Source organism: Silene latifolia, chromosome 2, assembly GCF_048544455.1.
Source record: "Silene latifolia isolate original U9 population chromosome 2, ASM4854445v1, whole genome shotgun sequence".
Lineage (NCBI taxonomy): Eukaryota > Viridiplantae > Streptophyta > Magnoliopsida > Caryophyllales > Caryophyllaceae > Silene > Silene latifolia.
In genome coordinates, this window is record NC_133527.1 from 187,847,436 (window position 1) to 187,875,340 (window position 27,905).

Genomic DNA, 27,905 nt, shown 5'->3' on the forward strand with positions numbered 1-27,905 from the left:
TATAGGAGATCTAACGTTTCTCTAAACACACTAAATATAGTTATTTATGATATTTGTTGCTTTACATAACACCATTTAGTTTTACGTAGTTGTTATAGATTAAAATAATTTGCAAAACTCATAAAGGTCTGTCTCAGTTATTAAGGGCGGTTCATTTAGTGAGCTGCACTATATTTATGGAGAATGTTTTGTATTTAATTAAAATATGTGATTTCTATAACAATAATGGAAAAACTAATTACATACTCTTATTATGTTACTTGATGTTTTATAACTGAAATGATAACTACTAAATGACAAATTTTTTATACTAAAAGCACTAATAGTTCATTGATCAACTATACCAACCACGAACTTTTATTTATAAATGATTTAAACATTATTGAACTACTTTTATCAACTATAAAATAGAGTATATTTATAAAGATGACCCTAATAGAAGTCCGTGCATCGCACGGGCTTTTCAACTAGTAAAAGTATAAAGTAATTTGCCATTTTTTCAATTCAAGCAATTTCATCATACTCTATTCAATTGAGTTAAACTAATTTCAACCGAAAAAACCCGAACAATCTCAACTCCACCCCTTTGATCCCCACCTCAAATCCCTTGAACACCATAATCCTCATTTCTCACGATCTTTTCCTTAATTTTCCAATCAACACAAACCCCTATTGGCCTTCTTCAACGAGGGTTCCTCCCAAACTATGTTCATTCTTCTTCAATAAACCCCCAAAAAACCATCCCTATTTCGCAAACTACTTCATTCCTTCAACCCTAAATTCAACCAAATCAAATCAATCAAATCAATGTCTCTTCCTTCAATCAACTATATCTACGTAACTGACGATTTCATTCGTCAATTGAAAAATAATAATGATTCCCCTTTCAAATTCCCCTCTCCAGTTCCTCTCCTTCGTTTCCTCTATGAACTTTCTTCATCCTTGGTAATATTTTGGTTCAATTTCTTTGATTCATTTCCTGGGTTTTTCAATTTGAAGTGTTAATTGAATTGGGTTCGAGTTATTTTTTTGATTGAATTTGGGTTTTGTTTGATTTTGTTGGGTTAGGTTAATGGAAGCTTGCCGTTGCAGCAGTGTAAAGCGGCGTTGGATGCGGTTGAGTTTTCGGATGCTTCTTCCGATGATGAATTAGCTTCTTGTTTTGCTGATATTATTACCCAAATGGCTCTTGATGTGAGTTTCTTAATTTGTTTGATTTTACCCAATTAGTGTACTTTCGCCGTAATTATTGTTTTTAGCATGTTTTGGTGAATTCAAAGTGTCCTACTTAATTATTTTACTCGTAGTGCTCGGTTTTGAGCTGATTTTAGTATTGTCGATTTTTGAATCATTTTCACTGTATGGCAACGCATGAAACTTCTCAAGCCTGCTTCATAAGTAGTATATCTGAGATTCAGTTTGTGTTTTGCCTAGAGAGTTTTGAGAATTACATTTGTGAATAAATGTTGGTTTTAGTCGTACAGAAGAATTTGTCGATAATTTGTTGTGTTCTGGAAGGGTTATTTTTTCTAACCTAACAGCAACTTGTTTACTATGCTTATATGTTGCAGTTGACCATGTCGAGTGATAATCGCGCTCGTTTGATTAAACTGGTAAGTTGTGCTACTCCGTCTTGTATTAATTCAGCATATGGATTTATTTGTCCCCGCTTTTGAGCTTTTAGTGATGTCAACCCCCTTATCTTGCTATAGACTTGTTTTAGGCAATGGGGTGAGATTGTGGTTCTAGTAGTGTCAAGTCACTAGAAAAACAATGGAGAATGGATGAATTGAGGAGTGAGTTTTGAAGTAAATAAAGGCTTGAAAGTTAAGTCTTTGATCTTTTAAAAGAAGGGGATGATGGTGGGACTTGGGAGACAGTAAAGAATCATCTTATGTGTTGTGTCATGAGAGCTTAGAATTGCTTGAAGCTGTTTCTATAGAATTGGGGTGAGGGAGTTAGTTTTCTTTCGTTGACCAAAAAAGTTATCCGAAGGGTGGCATTAAGCTTATAGAAAATGTACTTTGGCATGCTCTTGTTCTCTGGTAGTGGTAATTGGTCTCTTATCTACTAAAAGAGGTATTGCCATCTCTCTTTCGCTGTCTAATACAGACTAGTCTTTCTTAGCCTTCTACTATTGCCATATTAAGCGGGAGATGCAGATGTATGTTGACGTGTTCATATTTTTTATGCTGTCTTGTTGGATTATATGATATCTTGTTTTCTGCGTAGGCAAGATGGGCTGTGGAGTCTTCGTTGGTCCCAGTTAGGTTGTTTCAGGAGCGCTGTGAGGTGAAGTCTTACATTTCTCATTCTGATATGGCGATGATCTGTTCAATTGAGTTTTTGAATAATAACTGACGTTGATATTTTTTTATTCGAGTGCAGGAGGAATTTCTTTGGGAGTGTGAAATGGTCAAGATAAAGGCTCAAGAACTAAAATCTAAAGAGGTATGTATGTTCTTTTCTTCAGTTTGTGTTGATAGTTATGCTGCTAATTTCTTCCAGATTTTTATTCTAATTATCAAAGGTACTACAAAGTGGTAAAAATTCTTTTTTGGTTCCGGAATAGGTTGATTATAATTGTAGTCATTCTTTTTGATAAGCTAAGGTTTGATAGAGGACATCTTAGGGGTGAGGACCATGTTCAAAATACAAATAGACACCAAGGGCGATGCCCATTTACAAAACGTAACTGTACTATTGAACTTTGTTATGCTGCTTGCCATCCCGTAGAAAAGTTATGTTTGGTTGTATAATATATGGGATCTCTTTCTTTCAAACGCTTAGATAAAAAGAAAATCATGAAGTTCTTAAATAGTAGTATAAAAAATTCCTCTTAATGATATGCTAGGAGCATCTCACTTCCATACTATTTGGGTTTCTACATCATGAATAGCAAGGAAAAAAATTCTCGTCAGCTAGGAACTCTCTGATTAATAAAAATCATGAATTAGTCGGTAAAACCCTCGATTTCAATCCCCTCTTTTATTAGAAATTCCTCCTATATTGATGTAATTAGGATTTGAACTTTTACGTGGTGATATTAGCCGGGCTATTGCATTTTCTTGAAAACAACTTTTGTGTGTAGAACAGAACATCATTATCCAGTAAAAGTGAGTTCGTGAGCCACGTCACACGTTAATCTAGTGTATCTCTTTGTTCCAGGTCAGAGTAAATACCCGTCTACTCTACCAGCAGACGAAATTTAATCTTCTACGGGAAGAAAGTGAAGGTTATGCCAAGCTGGTAAATGAATTCGCTGCTCTTTCTGTTGTATTTTAATTGTTCTGTCTTTTAATTGGTATGCTTGTTGTTACTCCCAAAAGTAATGTGGGTGATTCAGAATCCATAGACAACTTTACATCAGAGTGCCACAGCCACCAGAGCACAACCTATCATAAATCATTTAAGGGAAAGAAGAATGACCCGTTTATTTGTATATCAATAAGAAACCGTGCCGGAAACAGGATTTAATAAAACCATCATATTTTTGATGATGTTGCCTCTTCACATCATGAGTTAGTTAGGTTCATTTTTGAAGTGTATATATATATATTTAGAGCCATATGCGTCACCCAAATCAGAACGTCTTTTCTCCTTCTTATAGATAAGATCACCCGTGGGCGCTATAATTTGAGAGTATCCCATCTCTCATTTTGTATAATGGCGTGACGTTCACGTCGTTTGTAAATGGATATCACCACCATGGTGGCTTTTTTTAAGTTGGGCTTTAACTCTATGATGTCTTCTTATACATGGGTGTCACTCCACCAGTGAAACTTAATATATACTCCCTCCTATTCTCAATAACTCTCCCTATTCATGAAGGGCACAAGAATTAAGGGAGGGAGTATTATATGGTAAAGTATTGTAGTGGGGGTAGGAGATTGGAGAGTGGGAAGATATTTTGTGATTAAAATAAGTATTGTTGTGGGGTAAGGTGATTAAAATAAGTATTGTTGTGGGGTAAGGTGATTAAAATAAGATAAAGTATGGGTATTGTTGTAGGGTGGGGTGATTAAAATAAGTATAAAAGTTTGCCAAATAAGGAAATAGGAAGAGTATTGTGAATAGACGAAAAAGGAAATAAGGAGAGTTATTGAGAATAGGATGGAGTAATATACTCCATCCGTTTCACAAAGACGTTCCTATTTTCCATTTTTGGGATTTTCACAATGACCTTCCCATTTCCCTATTAGGAAACTAGTCTTGTGATAAACGAGTTACCTTCACTTTTAAATCTCCATGCGTAGGTCAGCCATGTTGGTATATGATGGATTAACGGGCAAGGGCTTAGTACACTATTTCCTGTTCTTATATTGTCAAGTACTTCCCCTGTCCCCCGTCCACTACTCCACTTATAGACTTCTTATTGTCTGTGCAACTAAGTCTTCTCTGCCCACATCCTTCTCCTCTTATTGTGCCATATGCTAGTGCCTTTGCGGCCTCACAATGATGTTGCGTGGCTGTTGTAATTTGTTTTTGCTAACACGTGAATCCTGATGTAATTTTTGCTCAATCAATGAAGTCTTGTCCTGGTGGTAAAGATTTGTGTATGTAAGATAGTATCTCACAAGCCGAATCTCATCCGATTGTATTCTATTCACCTTGTGCGTCCTCTTACACAGAATTATGGCATGTTTTTACTCGTATTTGTCACACATGAAATTTCTTCATCAAAATGCAAAACGTCTTGCTTGATGAGTGTTGTTGATTAAGATGTAGTGCATGGTCATATATACAGTTTTGGGCGTGACAGGAAAAAAACATGATAACTCCATCCAATTCTCATCGTTGCCTCGTTTGCAGGTGACCCTTCTTTGTGAGGGTTCTGGGCCTTCTCACTCATCATCAACAATAATTGGCACTATTAAGGTTAGACATTCGTTATTCTCTTCCATACAATTTTGCATCTCACTAAGAGTTTTTCTGCTTTTACTTATTTTTGTTAACTGCTGCAGTCTTTAATTGGGCACTTCGATTTGGATCCAAATCGTGTGTTTGATATTGTAAGTCCTTAAAATTTGCTCTTCCTAATTCCTTTTCCTCTTTTACTTGGGCTCTGTATTCAATGTATTCATTTGCATATATTGAAGCATTGTAATTCTTTTCAGGTCTTAGAATGTTTTGAAATGCAACCTCATAATAATCTTTTCTTGGACCTGATCCCTATTTTCTCGAAGGTATGATTAACGAATCAATATTTAATGTTGTTAAGATAGGTTTGTGATTGCATTCATATCGCTATATTCTACCTATGTGTATTTTTTTTTTTTTTGCAGTCGCATGCTTCTCAAATCCTAGGGTTCAAGTTCCAGTACCACCAGCGCATGGAAGTTCAAACTCCTGTACCAATAGGGTTGTACAGACTTGCTGCTTTGCTTATCAAGCAAGATTTTGTTGAGCTCGATAACATGTGAGTGCTTTTTTTGTGAGCTTATTTTTTATGTGGTTTTGCTAGCAAACTTAGTTTTTGCTATGTTCAAATGGTCATTTTCTATGAATTGTATTCGATCTGATATATTCATTAAAAAGCGAGTGTAACTAATATTGTGAAGGCAAACATAATAGAATCGGTCTGTTACAAAGTATTCTATGTACTTCATTTCTTGTCTTTCCCCTAACGTTAAACCATAAAAATCAACGTTCAACTACATCATCAGGATGGTCACCGCCATTTTGTCTTTTTGTAGAATTGAGCCAACTCCATGATATCTTTTGTACATGCCCGTCACCCTATTGGTGTCTCTTAAGTCTTAATTTATATTATATCTTCACTTGTCAAAAAAGCAAAAAACTACAACATCAGGGCCTTAATCTCAAAATGATTTGGGGTCGACTGGCATGAATCATTCTTGTTATCAACGTTCAATTGGTGGTAGTTTCACCTCCTAGGATCAGTCTTCCTTGGATAAAGGCTTGTAATCAATTTAAAAAAGAAAAGTTGAAATTTCCATGACCACCGCTCTTGCAAACATAACTCTTTTGAATAAAATGGCAACATACGCAAACGCTGTAACATAACATCCATTGCTAAATTAATAGGAGAGTAATTGAAGAGATTGTGAAGTAGCTAGGGCTGAGTAAATTTTGGTCCGGACAGGTCGATTTACAGGACCATTTGGTCTGGACCGAACTCGGACCAAAATTTTTAGGTCCGCTCCTCGGTCCTTATTTTTTCAAATTTTGGTTTTCTGCCCTCTCCGGTCCAAGACCTGTTACTTTAGGTCCGGACCAATGGACCGAAATATATGGTTTTCACTTTTCACATCTATTTATAGGAACTTTATAAGTAAATCGAATATTTTGTGCTAAAAAGTCATTAACTCAATAATAGCGATTATTTAAATCAAACAATATTTTAACTAACTATTTTATTGGGTCGTACTTTTTCACATACGCATTTTACTCTTTCACATACGCTTTTTACAATTTTACCCTTGTCATTTTTTTCCTCCCTCAATTGATTTTTTTCCATCTCCCTCCCCTCATCTCCGACAACCCACTCTACGGCATCCGGCAAACCACCCTCCAACAACCATTATCCCCTCCTCCGGCATCCATTCTCAAGAACGGTTTCATAGCCTAAGCAAGTTGTAGAAGACTATGCATTCCCATTCCTCTTAATCGATTTGGAACTGGGATTTGAAACTGACATGGTTAACTGGTTGTTGGATATGATTATATGAACAAACTTATCAGCGAATTATGATTGAAAATCCAAGACCAACTAGGCGAGGATTCAAGATTGTTGTACGAAAAATCAAGGTATGCAAGTGACTTAGAGCAATTAACATTGGGCCCAAGTGACTTAGAGCAATTAACATTGGGTTGAAAGTGACGTATAAGTTATAACATTGGGGAGATACAAAAAATTACCTAAGTAATTGATTGCAATTGATAAAGAATTAACCTATTAATTTCACTAATTGATAAACCCCAATAATTTAAACAAAATATGTTAATAATTGATAATTAATTAAATTACTTCACTAATTGGAGGAGAATTATGATCCATCGTCAAATTTTTAGAGCAATTAGATTCGATTTTAGGGAAAAAGGTACATTCATAAAAGTTAATTTGATTTGATTAGGTTTACCAAAAAGGGTATAATATGGAAAATTAATGAAAAAATGTATGTGAAAGAGTATAGTCCGTATGTGAAAAAGTAATTTCGATTTTATTTGATGCGATGAATTTAAAATTCAATAATCATACAGGAGTACTAAATAGTACTTTTGGTCCATTTTGGTCAGTGACTGGACCAGACCGAGAATTTCGGGTTCGGTCCGGTCTGGTCCAGGACCGAAACGTTTAGATCCGTCTTCGGTCAACTATTTTTTTTTTCGGTCTTTGGTCCGGTCCTATCTTGGACTGTTGGTCAGCCCTAGAAGTAGCTGCTACAATTGCTGAGGATTACAATAACGTTGTCACAACCCATTATCCTAATCCGTTTCATAATAAACAATAAATTTGGCTCGTGATTTTTGGTGGAGATAATTACCTTCTTATTTTGAATGGAACATTGAGGGGAATTCTTATTCTGCTTAATACTTTCTAATGTCATTTTTTTGCTCTCTAATATAGTACCAATGGACTGTGTAACTAAAATTGAATGATGATAACATTTTGCAGATATGCACATTTGCTCCCAAAGGACGAGGAAGCATTTGAGAACTTCACTACGATATCTACTAGGCGTCTCGATGAGGTTAGTCACTACTATATCTCAGCATGTGTCTTGTTTTCAGCGTGTTTTTGGTAAGAGAAATTATCATGTTTGCATAAGAAACTTGATGCTACTACGTACATGATAGCTTCTTTAATTTTGACTTTGGTGCTGAAGCACCATCTTTATGAATAACAATCTTACGATGGGGGAACTTTTGAAGTAATATCTCATACGGAGTAATAGCTTTGAAGGAACAGTATTGTTTGAATTAGATTAATTGAAGCAACATATGATGTGCTGGTGATCACTTCCCAGAGTTTTCCTCGTGTAGCTGATGAATTACTTGCCATTAAATGTTGATGCCTGCCATTGTCGACTTTGGTTTTCATTGAATTGACCGTTTCCAATTCTTGTGTTATCTCAGTATCTTACTACTATCGAAGGCCTAACTGCCTAAGTAACACGTTGGATTTTGTTGCTTTTGGATGTTAACAAACAAGAACATAGTTTTTTGCTGTAACTCACGAAGTTTAGCCTGAAGAAAGGAATCTATGTTTATGAAACCTTTGTATACAAGAAATCCAGTTTATGCGTGCATTGCACAGAGCAAGCAAGCCTTTCAAACTGTAGGACTTTTTAGTAACTTTGGCACGGGTATTAAGTTGGTATACTTCTTCCAAATGGGGCGTCTTTCATTATATTAAAGCGTAGATGCCTCTGTAAAAAGAGTAATTTCTATTTTGTCAACCAGTATTTTTGCGGATATTTTTGATTTGAATGCTTTTGGCGGTTCCTCAGGCTACCAAGATCGGTAAAATAAATCTCGCTGCAACTGGAAAGGATCTTATGGAAGATGAAAAACCAGGAGATGTTACCGTAGATCTGTACGGCGCTTTAGATATGGAAAATCAAGCTGTCATCGAGCTTTCGTTAGAGCTAGAGAGCAGCCAGCCATTGGGCTTGCTCACGGGTTTTCTTTTTGTGGATGATTGGTATGTGATTGATTGTATTCGCCGCTGGAAATTTGTCCTTGTTTTTTTTTTGCTTGCTATAAAATATGTACGTGCTCTTGCATGAACTTGAACTTATCTCTTTAAAAGTTTCAAATAAAATGAACCAATATAAACATATTCTCTTAGAATAAGTAATCATACTGCTTTTAATTTCTGCACGTACATATTTTATAGCAAGCAAAAAAAACAAGGACAAATTACTTATGATATCATATAGGTGACGACCATATACACTAAATATATGTGGGTATTTATGTCCTTTGCATATTATACAACTTTTTTTATTTTTGTATTTTGTTCATTCTCCTGATATTGCCATATATATTATCCAATTATTATTGATCTTGGAACACTGAAGGGATTTGCGACTTAAAATAAAGCGATAAGCATATGATGCGTCCATGATAATAAAATTCATTTTCAATCGTTATCAAGGGATCAGTAGTCGTGCATGGATCTCGGCTGTCGGGCCATACTGCTGTAGAATAGACGTGTAATAACCAAATTCCTGTATGTAGCAGTCGTGATGCAGCTGCCATGATGCAGATCTGAACCCTGAATGTGCTTATCTGTGAAGAACATTTAACTATAAGTTGATAAAGATTAAGCTAAAATAGTGCTTATTTTGGTTTCAAGTTTCAACATAAAAGGTGTTTTGGAGAACCACTTTTTTTTTACAATGAATATATCGATATATGTTCTGGTAACATGTAGTTTTGTACCCTTTTTTCTTTTTGATGAAAGTGCTTACATGCTCTAATTTTGTTTTTTATGCTTTCTATTTGTGCTATCTTTCCAGGAATCATGCATATATATTATTTGAGCGTCTGTCACCTCTTACTCCAGTCGCGAATCATCAAATTTGTGGTGGATTATTCAGGTAAGTTGTAATTCCTCCATTCTTAATTTTTGTCATTAGTGGATACTGGATATGTCCTGAAAATTACGGAACCCTTTGAAAAAGTTGTTCTAAAAACCTCTCATTCAAGAAAAATGATTTGTAACATAGGTCAATGTTTCGTCATTAAACAATTGTTTGTCTTGGTTTGTATTGAGCTATGATAGAGAAGGGTGAGTGATATTTTGGTTATATCTGTTGTCTGTAATACGTATAAATAATTAAACAAAATTTATGCTGTCTTAATCTGTGCTACACAGATGAGTATAACTCTTTAATAGGTAGTTAAATGAACTGCGCTTGAAGTAAATCTGACTAAATGGTCTGCTTTAATTTGCATCGTCATACCTTATTCTATTAAAATTCTCCTGTTTGGGTTATGTTTACATCGATTCCTCCCTCCCACTTCCGTCCTGTTTAACTTTTGTAACGATTAGGGTTCTTCTTTCCAGCCAGCTTGTAGATTATTCACTGTCTTTCAGACTTTTTTTTGCTAGGATGGGTGCTCTTGTGGCGGGTAGGAGAAGCCTACTTCTTTGACAGACTAAATGTAAAGCATGTTAGGAACTAGACTTTCGTGGCTATCACTAGAATCTGGTGAGGTTGCCTAAAACTGTGTTACTATTTAGGGTCAAATAAATACCCCTTCCTTTGGGGACCCAAAGTGTGTAATATTTTCAGACCCTCGAAAGCTCGAAGCCTCCAATGAGATGTTGAAGAGTACATTGGGTTCTGAATGAAGCTTACATAGATGATAAAGGTGTAAGTTTGTTATCCCCTAACTGGGTAATTCTCATTAATGAAATATATATACAGAATTTAGTGTAACCAATCAACATAAGATGCTACAGGTATAAGATAAAAGGTTCTTCAATTGAAGTATATGATGTTGACAATTGACGATAATGGTGGTTAGGCCATAGTTTCTCTCATGGAGTTGGGCTTGCAAGTTATATCTAGTCAAGTTTGAATCTTCTTTAGTCTTAGTTCCGGAATTCTAGCTTTGAAGACGTTTTGGTTGTCTTATCTCCAAGATTCTTCCATTCAATATTGGTGTCTTGAAACATGGGCCTCGTTTTTAGTTGTTCAAGAACAACTATTTGGTGAATCCCTGAATTTAGCAGTTCTTTAGGTATAGCTCATTTAAATTCTGAAAGTACAGGAAAGTCTAGATTAAAGTTAAGCCTTGTTGAGAAATAAATAGGTAAAAAATGACTGGGGAATATCCCTTTTTTATTTTGTTATTTATTTTGCGTTATGTATTTTATTGTCTCTCCCGTTTTTATTATCCATCTTTTCACCTTCAATTTGTATTACCCCCTTGAATGATGGTTCCTAATGGTTTCTCAATTTTTTTTGCTGAAAAGTAATGATTCTTCATGTTAGTTGAGCCAAAATTGTATCGCACTAAGGGTTTGATGCAGATTTGGCGTGGTGAACATTTCGAGTTTACATATTCATGCTTTTATTTTTGATTTTGCTTCAGGCTTATTCAAAATTCGATATCTTCTGCCTATGATACTGTTCGCAAAATGCATTCTCAAATAACCAGAAGTGGTCACGAAGCTTTGGACTCAACAGATCCTGTGACGAATTGGCCACCTATTTTCCTATCTAAAGAGCTTTTTGAGATGCTTGCCAGCGCTGGACCTTATCTATATCGTGATACGTTGTTACTTCAAAAGGTAAAATATTTTAATTACACCTTTTTTCCCCCTTCTTGTTGCGTTATATGAACATGTTTTTCTGGTCATTTGAGAAGGTCTGCAGAGTTTTGAAGGCTTACTACCTCTCAGCTCTTGAACTAGTTAGGAAGGGGGACGGGGCACCTATAACTGTTGGTGGCATAAATATTGTCCCCCGGTTGCATCTTAGAGAAGCTAGGTCGAGGATCGAGGAAGCATTAGGAACATGTCTACTTCCTTCTTTGCAGTTGGTGCCTGCAAATCCCGCTGTTGGACAGGAAATTTGGGAAGTGATGAGTCTTCTTCCCTATGAGGTTCGAATTATTTTGGCGGCTTGTCTTGTTTTCATTTGTGTGAGATTCATGTTGTTAATGGTTGAAGAAAATCTTCTTCTCAGGTGAGATTTCGTCTGTATGGCGAATGGGAAAAGGATGATGAGCGGATACCTATGATTTTGGCAGCTAGACAAACAGCAAAGGTAAGTAGGTAACTATTATTAAAGAATAAAGACACACTCTTGACCTGTTGATTGTATACCTTTATGTTGTTCTTCGATTTGCATTTGTAGCTGGACACAAGACGGATCCTGAAGCGGCTTGCCAAAGAAAACTTAAAACAGCTTGGCCGTATGGTCGCAAAGCTTGCTCATGCTAACCCATTAACTGTTATTCGGACAATTGTTCAACAGGTATTTCTACTATACTGTAAGAAGTGCTCTCATTTTTTTTTCCAATATTTTGAAGACTGACTCTTGTATATATTCTGCAGATCGAGGCCTACAGGGATATGATCACGCCTGTTGTGGATGCATTCAAATATCTAACACAGGTATGTATAATTACGAACGACTAAGAAAGTTGCCTTCCCTTTGATTTTTGTTGTTGTTATATTTCTTTATCTTTGCCTTCTTGACAATCTCTATTTACTACTGTAATGGAATAATGTCTAACTACATAATATATTCATATATAGAGTGAAATACTGTGTAATTTTGATTTACTTTAGGACAAAATGTTGATTTCGCCATTTTAGGCATCCTTTGGTTGCCATGGGGGAATTAAACTCCCATGAATTTAAAAAACTCATGAATTGGACAATTCACGTGAATTGCTCAAAAAGCGTTTGGTTAGAATACCGGAATTAAATTGATGTGGGAGTTTACAACCAACGGGGGCCTATGTAATTAAACTCCTCCATTATGGAGGAGTTTACAATTCATGGGAAAACCAAAATCATGTGATTTTGAGCAACCAAACAACCCCATTTTTTCCAATTCATGGGGATTTACAATTCACCCATTTTTAGCGGGGCAACCAAACGACACCTTAGAGTGATTTTTTTTCCCGAAAGTTACTACCTTTAATTTTGTTTTTGAACCTGCTACCTTTTAGAATATATTTTTTTTAATAATATTGATTAAGGGACACAGAGAGTGATATCCGTGTACAAAAGATATCATAGAGGTGGCTCCTTTCCACAAAGACACGTTGGGGGTGACAAGTAGTGGATAATTACGCTATCCAATTATCATGCATAATTTTCTCTATTAAAAAAATAGGAAAGTCAAGTTTTGATTTGAATTAAGCATATGATCCAAATATATAATAGCTTCAAATGATGAACTGAATTCTTGATATGAAGAGGCAACAATATGACGGTTCCTGTTATTTAATCCATGTACACCACCAAATAGTCAAATGAACCATCTTCCAAACTTTGGCAACCTAACTTTTTTCATTCTTCTTTTCCAAGTAGACAGTACTTCTTTCGCCTTCTAGAATAGTTTTGACAGAAACTTGCTAACAATTTGATTTTCGGTGAGAGTTAATTGCATATTTAGGCTATTTTGAATTGTTCTGATAGAAATTCACGAAGTTTCTATCATAACTGTTTTAAAAGGCAGTTAATTAGATTAAGGTTTAATAAGGTAGTAATTTTCAATATATTTTTTTTTTTTTTTTTAAAATGGGTTTACTCAAACGTTTTCTTTGTTCAAGGAATAAGTTGTCAATCTGCTCCATTATCATACTCATGCAAGTCAATTTTGATCTTTACTGTAAAGATGTGAGTTGTATCGTGTGTCATATGATATTATGTATACTCAATTTTTGTTTTTGGTTCTTCTTTTGCAGATGGAGTATGATGTTCTGGAATATGTAGTGATAGAGCGGTTGTCACATACAGGTCGTTCAAAGCTAAAAGATGATGGGCTTAACTTGTCAGATTGGCTTCAATATTTGGCCTCATTTTGGGGACATTTGTATGTATGCTTTATCAGTAATCTCTGGCCTATTTCCTTTCAAGTCCGTAAATATGTTTTTGACTTTCTTGAACTTATATTGTTTTTGTTTTTGTCATTTTTGGTAAAGCCATAGGTTCTTTTCTTTTTCGTATGGATATGATGCTTGTTGACTCACTAAACTTTTAGCACTTTCTATATTGTGAAATAGTGGTTGGTCAGTGCAACTCTCGACATAATCTTCATTTTTTTATACTGGAGTAATGTTTGTGTGGGACATGTTACCTCCTCATCTCACCAAATGGGGGATACCTTTGAGGTATTGGGGTAATGTTGTTGGATTTGTTGCATCGATGGATTAAAAAAATGCTATTTCATGATGGTTTCTGTGCCTGTTTGACATACATATTTGCTTGTTTGGTGCAATCTGGTTAATTAGATTGGACTTTCAGCACCTTTTCTTTTGTAAGTAGCAGCAGCCAAATGCAATTGTTGACCGAATGTCCTCCTTGTCCAGTTACAGTTACAGAGAAAAGCCCTTTAGAACAATGAGTTATTTTGTTGATCTCTTTATTGTGTCTTGTTAACTAGACTTGATTTGCCATGTTATGGAAGATGAATTTCTTTTTTAGCGATGTTTGAATTACTTGTCAAGGTTGTAGATGTCCGTTGGCGGTCGGCAGAAGTGTGGTCTTCTTCTGTTCTCTATGTGATAAAGGGGAAATACTCTGTTGCACTATTTTTGTGAAACACCTGGGGATGATATTTTGATATATCAAATCTTCCTAGTCCTTAGTTCTGTAAAATGGATGAAGTTTGACGCCGGTGGAGTAGATTTGGTTTTTGTAAGTTGTGCTTTAGGCAGCAATGGCAATAATGGTGGGAGTTATATCAGTTGGCAGCATGCATGTCCTGGTTCGAACTTAGTATGTATGCTGATAAGTGATAACCTTTCTAAGGTTTTATTAAGATTGTCCATGGTTTGAAAGGTTTGCCCGTCATGGTTCGTGGTACCAAAACATGTTCACTGGTTATTGGTTGGTTGACGGTTTCAATTGATGTAGGAAAATTTTGGGCGATGAGATATCTTCTTAGACCTCAGGTTGGTTGTTTTGGTAGTTATGATTCCCCAAAATGCTTTAATCATATGCTTGATGTGGAGACATGATAATTGGCTGACAGAACTAAAGTCTTCTCTTCTCTGGTGTTATGTAGCGAGTCGGTGCATAAATTTCTGAAGAGCTTTCTTATGTTGGTTGATGGACTACTGTCTCCTAGTGGTGATGCAATTTTCTTTGGATTTTGATGTTAGTCATTACCTGAATCCTTTGTGGTAAAAAGACTAGCTTTCTTAATGGGGTTTGTTCTGTTGATGGGCCATGTCTGTGTATTATCTGACGTTATATTGTGCATGGTTATGGGTGAGAGTTATTAATGAAACTGGTAGTTGCGTTATGAAGATTATAAGTCTTGTATTTTGGGATCTTTTGTCCTCTGTGGTTCTTATTTTGGTATCATGAGAAATCTTTGGACTTGAGTTCAAGCTCTCCATTTGGCTGGATTCTCCAAATTTTCCTTATTAGTTCGCTCAAACCAATTCACTGCATTTCCTTTCGTGGGGATAGAAACTCGCTTAAAAAAAGAACAAAGAACACTTACAAAAGAAAGTGAGTTTCACAGTATTTACTCATCTACCTACTTCAAAATAAGGCGCCATTTTCACCCATCCTACTTTCCACTACAAAAATTTTGTGCCACTTGCAAATGTAATTATTCCAACTGAATGAAGGGAGTATTCAGCAAGGAGGAAGTGCAGATGGAGGTCTTACTTCCTTTGAAGTGGTTTATCTTGCGTTTTTGGTGAGCAGTGTCTTCATGTCTTAGTGGATCTACTAGATATTTTGATCACATTTGTAGCTTTTGTACCTTTGCTGCGCTGACTAACAGAAAGTCCCAAGGGTTTTCCCAAGCTTTATGTTTTAAAGAGATATACGAGTTTCTGAAGTTTACAATAAACATAAAGCTCTGCTCTTGGACTTCTTTAATGTGAGGGGAAGATATTAAAGGCACCTTAATGAGGTGTCTTTCTGAATCAGCAGATGCTGTGGTAACTTGTTTGATTGAAGAGAATTTGTGACTTTGGATCTCATCTCATTATCATTTTCTCGGTCCCTCTGAAGAGGCTCTCGCTCTAAGTACGGTAAAGAGAGGGTCAAACTATACAGCCTTTCCCCTGTAATAATCGCGAGGGTTGGATGATCACAGCCTTTCCCAATAATCAAGAAGCTTTATATTAAATTGGACCAATTTTTGTTGCATCAAATAGTTGTCACTAAGGGAGCCATTTGTATGTTGTAACCCATACATTATATCCAAATGCATAGGAACAATAAAGAGTTGGTCCCATTGGAATTGGAGAACCGTAAAAACTAAAGATTTTCAGGTGTCATTTTTCCCTGATACCTGTAAATTTTTAGGACGATGCTATGTCAGATTCACCTTTGCTGCCTACATCAAATTGTCTTTTTTTGAGGTATTTCTTTTTTGGTGGAGCAAGTGGATTGGTGAATTGTGGACAATTGTATACTTTTGGGAAATTCTTCAGACATGACCGTTGGGTGATATGCGGCTGTAGTCCCTCCTCCATAATCTTTCTGGCTGAATATCTGGGCAATATTTATGAAGTACTAGTTTATCATCAACTGAAATTGATGTTTTGGTCTTTCATTATTGTAAGTGATTATTAATTCAACCGCTGTATTTTAATGAGAAATTAATTTTTATGTGGAGTTTATATATTGCATCAACCTGAACTGGCGTAGATATATACCATTAAGTGTCATGTTGTATAGTGGTTTGTGTGTTCACTATCAATTTATTTGGCTTTTGAAGTCTTACAACCTTTGGTTTAAATTATCAAATTTTCTCTTTGCCTCTCCTTTTATTTTTTTTTTTTACCAGTCTGCCAGTCATACATTTGACTGTGGCAAGTTACCTCATTCCTTGGTCATGTTTTCCATTTAGTCATAAAGCCATTGTGTTTTTTTTTAGGTGCAAGAAGTACCCGTCAATGGAGCTAAGGGGTCTTTTTCAGTATCTTATAAACAACTTGAAAAGGGGTCAAGGAACAGAACTTATTCTGCTGCAGGTAACTTTTATAGTCAATCAATTCCTTCTTAATTGGTCTGATGTTAAATCATTCTGGTAGTGTGAATGACTACATAACTTGATTTAGTACATCTTTTGCTGACTAGGTATGTACTTTAATGATTACATTTCATGTCAGTGAACTTGATAACTTATTCTCCTTTAGATCTTTTTTTTCTTCATATGGTTTAAAGTTCTCACATATTTTGAACAAACGTATAGAAATGGAATGAATGGAGAAAGTACTACCATTTTATGGTGTAATTTTGGTTACAAGCAACCACTTATACTGATAGAAGTTTGCACATGCATAGCTTCCTTGCTGTTTTCTTGAAAATAATGACTCTCTATCGCGTTTTGGCTCCATATATGATATACTTACAATTGAAATTATGAGTTAATATTTCCCCACGGACAGTGTTAATTAGGTCGATTATACTATACCTTACTCTTCGAATGTTGAAGGGTAATTTTTTGCGGAGTTTAGCCAAGTCACTACAATGTGACTTTGGTATGCGTTGGAACAAAGGATATTGGTTCGTAAACTATTTATGCATCTTTTATTCTGATGTGGATGTCAGTCGATGTGATTATAATTATCAATATGGGTGGGTAATCAAGAAACAATAGTTGTGTGTTTTCAAAAAAGATACTGGATAATATTGCCGCTGTTGTAGTGTTGCTGATACTAATGGTTGATGCATGTGTTTGGTTGGTTGTTGTAAGTTATAAGCTGTGTGTTGTTGATATTTACATCTTGTAGGAATTTTTAATAAGTTTTGTGGATATTCAGTCCTACATATTTCCATCTTGTAGGAGTTGATACAGCAGATGGCAAATTTTCAATATACAGAAAATATGACAGAGGATCAGTTGGATTCCATGGCAGGGGGCGATACTCTTCGGTCTCTGGCTACATCATTTGGCATTAGCCGAAACAACAAGGTAGTTTAGTTGAGAAGAAGTTTTTGACGTTTGTTGGTATGCTTTGACTTGTTACAATAGTATTAAAAGTTGATTGGCTTGATCCAGGAACTTATTTAATGTGTAACTTGCAGATCTTTTACTACTTAGGAGTTAGGATACATCTTAGTTAATTTTTATAACAAATTTAACTGAATTGTTATAGCCAACAGATTAGTCTTCTTCTGTGTCACAAGGGCCACTCACATTGCTTTCTAAATTTTGGGATTTTCTACTATTTTTTTTATGCGTGGGTTTTCTATTATTATTATGTAAATGAAAGTGTCTGTGTTGTGACTCGTGAATCGGCTGTTCATTTCATTTTTGACCGTTTCTTGTTTAACTTCTTCTTGTAAATTTTTAATGTTAGAGCTGGTAAATAGATTCACTCACATTTTTGATTGTAGTACCCGCCAGTGCCCTCCTGGTATTCCTAGAGTTGTTCCTAACGTGATATAGTTGGGCATTTCATTCAAATCAGGATTAGTATCTTTACAGTTGGTCTTCTGTGCTATATCTGTAATGAGTGTACATTCTATAACATATGCAGGGATTAATTAAATCTACAAATAGACTGAGAGACTCTCTGCTTCCCAAAGAAGAGCCAAAGCTGGCAATCCCTCTTTTGCTACTTATTGCCCAATATCGTTCAGTGTGAGATATGCTGCTTCTCTTTAAATTAATTGCATGATTTATAGTGTGTGCTTTTGGTTTGGTCACTATGACATTTCTGTTTCAGATATTCTCACCTATGTAATATTTTGCACTTGATTCCTTTCACGCTCCGATGTCCTCCTCTTGTAAAAGTTGCAACTTTAAACATTTCGTGCTCTGCCTAATCACAGTTATTAGTAGTTTGTGGGCCAGTAGAACTTTGAAAACCTATATGCATCTTATCCCTATTAAGTTATGTTAGCAGGCCATAAACATAAATGGTGCTGTTAAGTTTTGGTCAGATTAGTACTCTAGTATTGTTCGTATTTATTCACATCATAATAAATGCTGGATATCAATTATGATTTAAGATTTGTGAGAAAATCTGTGAGGGGAACCTAGTCTAAGTTTATGTAATCTGTCTGGGATGGATTCAATATAACTTTTCCTTTTAATTTTTTAGGATTTATTTTTCACCAACTTATTTTGTTTTGTAGGGTTGTTATCAATGCAGATGCACCTTATATAAAAATGGTGTGTGAACAGTTTGACAGATGCCATGGTATTCTTCTTCAGTATGTGGAATTCCTTTGTAGCGCAGTCAGCCCCGCAACTGCATATGCAGAGCTAATACCCAGTCTTAGCGATCTTGTCCATCAATACCACCTTGATCCCGAGGTTGGCTTGATTCCCAAATTTGTAATAGAACGACAGTGTTGCCTATTTTCAACCTGACAAGTGTGCAATGTTTCACTTCCCTGCCCCTACAGGTAGCATTCTTGATATTTCGGCCAGTCATGAGGCTCTTTAAGTGTGAAAGCAGGTCTGTTTCATGGCCTATGTGTGGTGTTGATAAAGGAATGGCAAAAGAAGCAGAGCCAATTGGTGCTGGTTCATTGGTTTTGGATGTGGGCTCTAAAAAACATGGGAGGTAGTTCTTTTTCTTTCTTTCGCACCTGTAGTTTTACATTGTAATTGTGGGATATGCATCATTGCCGTGTCCGTGCCACCACTGAACTCAACTATTTCTCTTTCTTAGTACATATTCTCGTATGAGAAGATCTTAAGATAATATCTCTTCGTGACTCGTGAGACTCACACTTTGAAATGGGGTAGCCATTCTTTGAGTTAGTGAGTCGATGCCTTAATTGATATACTGGTGGAGTTTATAGTTAAATAAGTTGGTCTCATGAGTGGCTAATTGCTCTGGGTATATGCTGATATGTGTTTTGATTGTGCAGATGGTCTGATCTTCTTAATACAATCAGAACTATGCTACCCTCAAAAGCATGGAATAGCCTTTCCCCGGATCTATATGCCACTTTCTGGGGTCTGACATTATATGATCTTTATGTTCCAAGGAATCGCTATGAGTCTGAAATTGTCAAGCAGCATGCAGCTCTCCATGCGTTAGATGAGCTGTCTGATAATTCAAGTTCCGCAATCGCTAAGAGGAAGAAAGAGAAGGAGAGAATTCAAGAAACCTTGGATCGTTTGACGAGCGAGCTTCAGAAACATGAGGACCATGTTGCTTCTGTTCGCAGGAGACTCGCTAGAGAAAAAGATAATTGGTTGAGCTCTTGTCCTGATACATTGAAAATTAACATGGAGTTCCTGCAGCGTTGTATTTTTCCTCGTTGTACATTCAGCATGCCTGATGCTATTTACTGTGCCAAGTTTGTCCACACTCTTCATTCATTGGGCACTCCGTATTTTAACACAGTCAATCATATTGATGTCTTAATATGCAAAACTCTACACCCCATGATATGCTGCTGCACTGAGTATGAGGCTGGTAGGCTAGGCAGGTTCTTGTTTGAGACATTGGAAATGGCCTACAAATGGAAGGTAATTTTGTTTATTTATTTATTTATTTTTGCAGTGAAGATCTGTTTGTTCTTGGTAAATTTTTCTAATGATACTGATAATTTGTTTCAGAGTGCTGAGACTATTTACGAGCGTGAATGTGGTAACATGCCTGGGTTTGCAGTCTATTATAGATATCCAAATAGTCAGCGTGTCACATATGGCCAGTTCATAAAGGTGAGGCTCAATGAGTCTTGAATCCTGATTATTCTGTGTTCTATGTGATAGAATCGATGATGTAACTCACTTTGATTGTCTAGTGCTCACAATATTTTTTGCATTCACGCCTAGCTCGTTTGTGTTAGCCCTCTTTTTGTCTCTGTGCTTTTTTAAGCAACTGATAGTTCTGTTTGTCACGAACTTGATGCTTTAATGATTCAGAAAATAACCAAGGGATTTAGGTACTTTTTTATTGAATTATGTAGGAGTGTGGGAGCACCGATCAGTAATTAGGAAACTGGTTGTAGGGGTACTTTTATGAACTGTCCATATGTGAAGATGAGAGCTGAAAGGAGGAGAGATTGTGGTGCGAGGGGAGGGGCAGTTTGGCAACTGGGATGGAGGAAGAAAGTTCAAATTGTTACTCAATTATTCTACCCACTCCTTAACCATCTAGGTAGCACGTATACTCCTCCTAACCAGCCGTCCCGTGTCCGACACTGTGTCGGATACCGACACTCGTTGGACACACGCCTAAACGTGTCGAAAACCTATTAAGCGATGTCTAACTTTCTTCATTTATTTGGGCACGTGTCCGTCATGTGTCCATGGTATTTGGACACGTCTCGGACATTTGTCCATGGTATTTGAACACATTTTAGACACACTTTGAAACGGAATCAAGTTGAATTTAAGTTGAATATTGTGCATTGTTTTATAGTGGGGAAATGAGTTGAATTGGAGGTGAATGATGTTCTTTCGATGAGGAATGAGATGTCGAAAGAGATTGATTAGAAAATGGATTTGGGTGGGAAATGAGAACGAGTTATAGTCAAAGTCAAGTTTTACCTTCACTTATTTCAATTTAATATAAAATACTTTTACAAAAATAAAACCATACGTTTATAACTACAAAATATATATATTTTATTAAATTTAATTAAATAACGTGTCCCGTGTCCTAAATTTCATGGGATGCCGTATCACATGTCCGTGTCCGTGTCTGTTTTGGTGCTACCTAGTTAACCATTGCACATACATATACTCTGCTAAATATTTGGCCAAAATTAAGTGCGGTAATTTATCGAATGAGAGGAAATATCTCTTGATACTTTTTTGTGTGCCTCTTTTCAGCTGTCTATAGACACTAGTTCTTTTGTTTGACTTGGGAGTTCCACTTCAGCTATTATTTTGGCTTCTGCATGTGCACTCTGTTGTGCTTCCCTGTTATGCGTTAAGACAAGTTTTAAAGTGTTTCACCAGTATCTGTATATACTATCGTGCATATTTTATGTGTGAACATTTAGGTTATTGTACTCTAGATTTCCTTGTGATTTCATTACGGTAAAAGATACTCATTGAATTTTTTCTAGGTGCACTGGAAATGGAGTCAAAGAATCACACGATTGCTGATACAGTGCTTGGAATCTGTGGAATATATGGAAATTCGTAATGGTCTGATATTGCTAACAAAAATATCAAGTGTTTTTCCTGTTACTAGAAAGAGTGGGATTAACATTGAGAAACGAGTGAGTAGCCAAATAAATTTAAATCACATCGAAGTACAATCAAAATCACATGGCAGACACTGATATTACGTCACATGGACAGGTTGCAAAGATCAAAGGTGATGAAAGAGAAGATTTAAAGGTTCTAGCTACTGGTGTGGCAGCTGCACTCGCTGCTAGAAAGGTAAATTCTCAGTCATAGATTGTAGTTTGTATGTTGACGACAGGAAATCATTTTATAAGCATAACTACAAATCTGATCAATTCCATTTACAGGGCTAGTTTTAGACTGTCTAACAAAACCTTACATATATAGGACTTGTGTAAAAAATTATTCTGGATTGTGTCTCAAGCGAATTTGGATGGCTAAATAGGCACACCCAAAAGCTTGTTTGAATATTTGTAAGTGTATTTAAGCATTGTATGAATGGTTTGCTGGATCCCTTGAGGCACTGGGGTAATGCTGTTGTTTGTTTGCATCTTAAGAGTTGTAAGAGTGAGGTTAATAGTTCCCCCTAATAAAGAGGTAGATTCAACCACTTTTTTGAGAAAGGTGGTCAGTTGACCATTCTACTTTCTCCCCTTCCCTCATCGTCCAATCCAACCCCTAGACTCCTCCCATAGTTCTTTCTTGCTCCTTTCCTATGTGACTCTTCCCATAATTCGCCTAAAGAAAAGGGTTAGGCGAACATAGAAACTTAAATATGGATCATCCATTTACCTATTTGTTTAGCAACTGGTAATCAATCTAAATTGGAGATTGACCAATATCTCCATGCATGTTTGTCAATTTGAAGCATGATCTCATTATCTTTGAGCTGTATTTAGTCGTGACACCACATTGTTTCATAAACTTGCTCTCTCATACAGTCATAGTTTCATTCCCCATCCGTGACAAGCAGGTATGCATAATACAAGAGTAACTTAAGTATAAAATAACTAATTAAGTCAAAACTGGTTGTGTTTATGATATTTTTCTACGTTTTATCTGCAGCTGGAAGGGACTATTATTTTACTATAGATCTCAAAGTCTATATTTTACTATCATGTGGTAATTTCGTCAGTTTAGTCTATGTTTACCACTTACTGGTGTGCATTTATGGTTAGGAATAAAACTCAACAATCATTTTGGTGAATTTTAAACACTATCTGTTACATGTGATTTAGAGAAGATGGGCTGTCTTTTAGAAAATAATTTAGGATTGGCAAATGCTAAAGAATTTTGGTGAAAAATATATATGTACCATTAATGACTTGTGTCGGCTGTATTTGTTTTTAGATTTTGGTCACAATATATGCCTATGAAATAGCATGCATGCATGTACATACCCATATGATATGTTACATATTGTCCTTTTTGTTAATTCATGCCTAACTGCCTCTTTCATCTGGCCAGCCTTCCTGGGTATCAGAAGATGAATTTGGGATGGGATATATTGAACTAAAACCTGCGCAGACAGTGGCTTTGAGGTCAACTAGTAATGGTTCAGGAATTGGTGCATCTCTAACTGAACCCATTGCGGGAAGAGTTGCCAGTGAAGCTCAAGCTTTGGATTCTGTGAATTCTCATAGAGACCAAACAAATCGAGTGAAGTCTGTTGATGGAAGGTCGGAGAGGCCAGAGAGTGGTCCAGGTGTTAGTAAGTTGAAAGGTGCAAATGGGGCGGAAGCACAGCCGAGTGGTACATCAGTAGGAATATCTAGGTCGTTGGAGAGCCAAAAACTAGTAGAGGAGATTTCTGGTAAGACAATGGATGATAACATTGCGAAGCAAACAGCAAGAGCATCTGAAACTGAGGTAATCCCACTGTCCTAGAACATCTGTACGTAAGTAAATATGTGAAATATGAAGTTGATGCTTCCGTCACGCTGAGAATCTGTTTGTTAATGGTATTAGGTAATAGTTCTGACTTGTTTCTCCTATAGAATATATAAGTCAATATCCAGCGTTTCATTTAGAAGAGGATCTTACTAAAACAATGTTGTTTGTATAATTGTATTAAGTGGCTTGCTTGAACAACATTAAATTTATGGCAAAGTTAATTTCATCTTAATATTTACATTTCTACCCATAGTACGCCATCATAGGCATATTTTTTTTTTGTTTTTTTTTTTTCATGTTGTAAGATTCCTATAATTACACTCCCTCTGTGAAGATCCTTCCCATTTGACTTTTTAGTCAAGGTTTTAATATTTGGACCATGAATATGTTTTGATCAACGACTACATGAAACTAAAATATTTACATTTGTTATCGAAAAATCTTTCATAAATATATACTCCCTCCAATTCTCAATAAACTTCCCCTTTCCCCTTAAGCACAATTTAAGAAAACACACTACCCCACTATACAATTAAATTTGGATCACACAAACACGACACACTACCCCACCATACAATTAAATTTGGAGGGACTATTTACGACCAAAATTATTAATATATGCGTTTATAGAAGTATAGTCAAGGTGTCGTCTCGACGACTGGAAAATTCAAAATGGAAAAGTCTTTTTTAAACACAGTTTTATGATTATTCTTTGTTTTAGATTTTCTTAATTGTTTCTATTAATTGATATTTTTTGCATCTCAGTTTCTATGAAAAGGAAAAACAAAGGATGGTTCATGTCAGCCAACCCTAAAACATTTTGGGTTTTAAGGGTTTGTTGTTGTAAGAACCCTCTAATGCCTTTGATGGAAATGTTATGTACTTATGTTGTATCCTCGATTCCTTGAAATCATTTGTACATGTTGAGGTCGTGTATCAATAACATTCTTCCTATGTGATTCAATAAATGTTTAGAATTTGTCTAACAATGCATATATTCATTCCGTTTCTGCCATGAACGTAGTTTCATTTCCTGGCATGAATCTAGTTTCATGTATGGTTTTATACTTTAATTGAGCCTTGTTTGCTACTCTCATTGTTGAAGAATGATTTTGATATCTATCAGTCTTTCTACATAAAGAGTAATACTTGGTATTATTTTGATCGAAGTTTGTAGTTTCCACTTATTTGCCCATCCAGAGCTTGATATGCTGTTAGCCGATTCCTTTTTATTTTTATTCAAAGTTACTTTTGTTTTGGTACAGCTAAGAGCTGCGGCTAAACGGGCCTTGCCTGGATCGGGTTCAAGGCCTCAAAAAACGGATCCTAAAGATGACTCTAAATCAGCAAAAACTGCTGGTAGAGCAAGTGGTGCGTCTGGTGTTGAGAGAGATTATATAACTCATGTTACAGAAAGTAGGCAAATAGGGCCCTCAAATATTGTAAGCGCTTCTGCTATTAATGGCATTTCAGGTGCACCTAAAACTGAGGGTGCATATGGAAAATTAGATTTAGAAGTCAATGAAACACGGGGCGATGGTGGCCCCACAAAGTCCTCAGATTTGAGGGGGTCATTGATGGACGATGATGCTGATCATTCTGATCCCCATCGGGCCCCACATCGCCCAGTCCATTCTCCTAGGTATGATGCTGCTGGCAAGCCTATTGCGAGAGAACAGAAAAGAGCTAGTCCTGCAGATGACCAGGATAGGTCGCATAAACGGCGTAAGGGTGATTCTGAAATGAGAGATATGGAGGTTACAGTTGATCGGGAGAGGATTATTGACCAAAAAGTAACAGACAAGTTAGGTCCATTAGATTTGGATAAGTCGGGGGAAGATGAACTAGTTTTAGGCCGAGGCGCTGATAAGCTTAGCGATAGGTCAAAGGAGAAAAGCACTGATAAGTATGATAGAGAACATCGAGAAAGATCAGAGCGGAGTCGTGTAGACGATATTTCATCTGCTAAACTGAGAGAGAGATCGATGGAGAGATATGGAAGAGAGCGTTCAGTTGAAAGGGTTTCTGAACGGAGAACTGATCGGACTTTCGATGGCCTAAACGAGAAATCGAGGGATGATAGAGGCAAGGATGAGAGAGCTAAATTGCGTTACAATGAAGCGTCTAGTGATAAATCACATAATGAAGATCGATTTCATTCTAAGAATTTGCCGCCGCCGCCACCTTTACCACCTCACGTGGTTCCACAATCTGTTAATGCCAGTCGACGAGATGATGATTTTGACAGGAGATTTGGAACTGGTAGACATACTCAGAGGCTTTCTCCTATGCAAGAAGAGAAGGAACGTAGGCGGTCAGAGGAAAGCTTGTCAACAGTTCAAGATGATCCTAAGCGACGTAGAGAAGAGGAACTTAGAGATAGAAAGCGGGAAGAGAGGGATACTCTGATAATCAAGGTATGTTATCGCGTCTTATTTTGTGGTAGTGACAATAGGTGGTTGAATCTGACTTTCTGTAAAAAAACCATTGAAATGATCAGATTACAAATCTCTTGGTGACGAGCAATTCTTGGACCTTGGTAAAGCCACTAAATTGCTATTGTATGGTCTTATAGTGTAGTAAGCACGGCTGATCCCTCCATACATCGGTTCAATACTCCATCCTGAGTTTTTTGCAAATTGATGGTATATCTGAAAGTTAACTCAACTGTAGTTCCTTGAACTTTATATTGGGTTTTGGGTTGATACTATCTGTAGTTTCTTTTTTGCAGTCCTCGGCCTTCGGTGGCTAGTTTTGCTGATTCAAACTTGCCATATGACGCCTCTCTTCATTGTTCTTCTGTCTCCCCTCTCTTCTGATATACATTTTTTCTTGGACTTGCTAGATTACTGATGGATGAATCAGTCTGTATAGAAAACCTTACGTTTCTAATAGAATCTAGCTAGATCAAGAGTAGTAGTAGACAGCTGACAAAACCATTTTTCCCAAGACAATAATAGTGTACATTCAGATACCTCTTCATGCATCAGTGTTGTGGTCTCAAGTGTCTGGTGGTAGTAGTTGATGCATGTTGAACTTTTTCAACGATTTGCATGTCCTTTTCTGCCATGTGCTGCTAATCTGTAGTCTACGCCATGTGTGTTGCATTTTCGCACGAGTATGTCATTTACATATCAGTGAAAACTTATTAGCTGTTGTTGTATAAGGTGGATGACCGAGAAAGGGAGAAAGAACGTGAACGGGAGAGGGATCGAGAAATTCTTTTGAAAGAGGAAATGGATTCAGCTGCTGCTTCAAAGAGGAGGAAACTTAAACGAGAACATATTCCTGGTGGTGAACCTGGAGAACATTCCCCTGTTGCTCCACCATCTTCATTGCCCATTGGCATGTCTCAACCTTATGATGGCAGAGAAAGAGGAGACAGAAAAAGTTCAATTGTGCAGCGTCCAGCTTACTTCGAGGAACCTGGCATAAGGATGCACGTTAAAGAACCAGCTGGCAAGATTGCACGCCGTGATATTGAACCGTATCCTTTAAACTTATTATATTTGCTGCATCTTTACGCGTACTTTGAAAATGTGAAAACCTTGCTGCAGTTTCTGTGCACTGATTATTTGTTTGGCTATATGTTAAGGTTAGCTGTTTATGAAGTACGCTGTGTCTCAAAAATACCTTTCAGTTTTCACTATTTTGCTTGTTTCAGAAACACTTGCCACTTTTCCGTATTTTTTAAATTGTTTTTGCTAAACTCATAGATATTTCTCACTTGTCCCACTATAGCATTATTATCTTGATTCTTGAAACAAGTATACTTATTATGGATGTCTTACTCGTCTAAAACCGTACAATTTTCATATTTGACGTATTTTATTTGCCTGTTTTGTGTTTATTGGTAGTAGAATATTATATTCAAATATGGTCTATCCTTGATCAGTGTTTTCCAGAATATATGAGCGCGAATGGGATGATGAGAAGAGGCAGAGAGCTGAAGCCAAACGAAGGCATCGGAAGTGATGTGTTTGCACTTCTTGAATATCAGATACACGGAGTATTAGGTTGCAAGCCTCATTGAGAATCTGAGAAACGATTTTACTTTAGATGTTCAGTAGCGGCATTGTATTGCTAATTCTTTGATTGATTTTCCTTCTGGATTTGGTGAATCATTGTCGCCTTGTTTGAACAGTTCGCCATTTGGTATAGGGCTTGTAGAAAACATGATCATGTTTACCATTGAAACTAAGCATGACAAAGCAAAGCAAAAAAAAAAAAAAAGGCATTGCCTAGTATGTATATATTGCAAAATCGTATGTACAA

General features: G+C 36.5%; 1 protein-coding gene across 2 annotated transcripts; it reads left to right on the forward strand.

The window, feature by feature from the left end:
• Positions 1-609: 609 nt before the first annotated feature.
• Positions 610-27,806, forward strand: LOC141643879 (THO complex subunit 2). 2 transcript variants are annotated; one of them, XM_074453217.1, is made up of 32 exons: positions 610-945; positions 1,069-1,194; positions 1,572-1,613; positions 2,233-2,292; positions 2,389-2,451; positions 3,169-3,249; positions 4,813-4,878; positions 4,965-5,012; positions 5,118-5,186; positions 5,286-5,419; positions 7,640-7,715; positions 8,475-8,668; positions 9,489-9,569; positions 11,074-11,272; positions 11,350-11,586; positions 11,670-11,750; positions 11,841-11,960; positions 12,041-12,100; positions 13,405-13,532; positions 16,563-16,659; positions 17,475-17,603; positions 18,172-18,275; positions 18,773-18,953; positions 19,046-19,206; positions 19,517-20,123; positions 20,214-20,318; positions 21,674-21,829; positions 21,912-21,992; positions 23,205-23,606; positions 24,896-26,047; positions 26,798-27,117; positions 27,536-27,806. In XM_074453217.1, exons 1-32 carry the CDS (start codon positions 808-810, stop codon positions 27,603-27,605), a joined length of 5,568 nt encoding a protein of 1,855 aa, XP_074309318.1. In that variant the 5' UTR covers positions 610-807; the 3' UTR covers positions 27,606-27,806. The 2 variants fall into 2 exon arrangements, with proteins under 2 accessions (XP_074309318.1, XP_074309319.1); XM_074453218.1 differs by lacking the exon at positions 24,896-26,047 and having other exon boundaries at positions 631-945.
• Positions 27,807-27,905: the final 99 nt, after the last annotated feature.

Coding starts and splice junctions, on each gene's coding strand:
- LOC141643879 (XM_074453217.1), top strand. CDS start 808: ATGTCTCTTCCTTCAATCAACTATATCTACGTAACTGACGATTTCATT. Junction 5,420..7,639: donor TTTGTTGAGCTCGATAACAT/GTGAGTGCTTTT, acceptor AACATTTTGCAG/ATATGCACATTTGCTCCCAA. Junction 9,570..11,073: donor ATTTGTGGTGGATTATTCAG/GTAAGTTGTAAT, acceptor ATTTTGCTTCAG/GCTTATTCAAAATTCGATAT.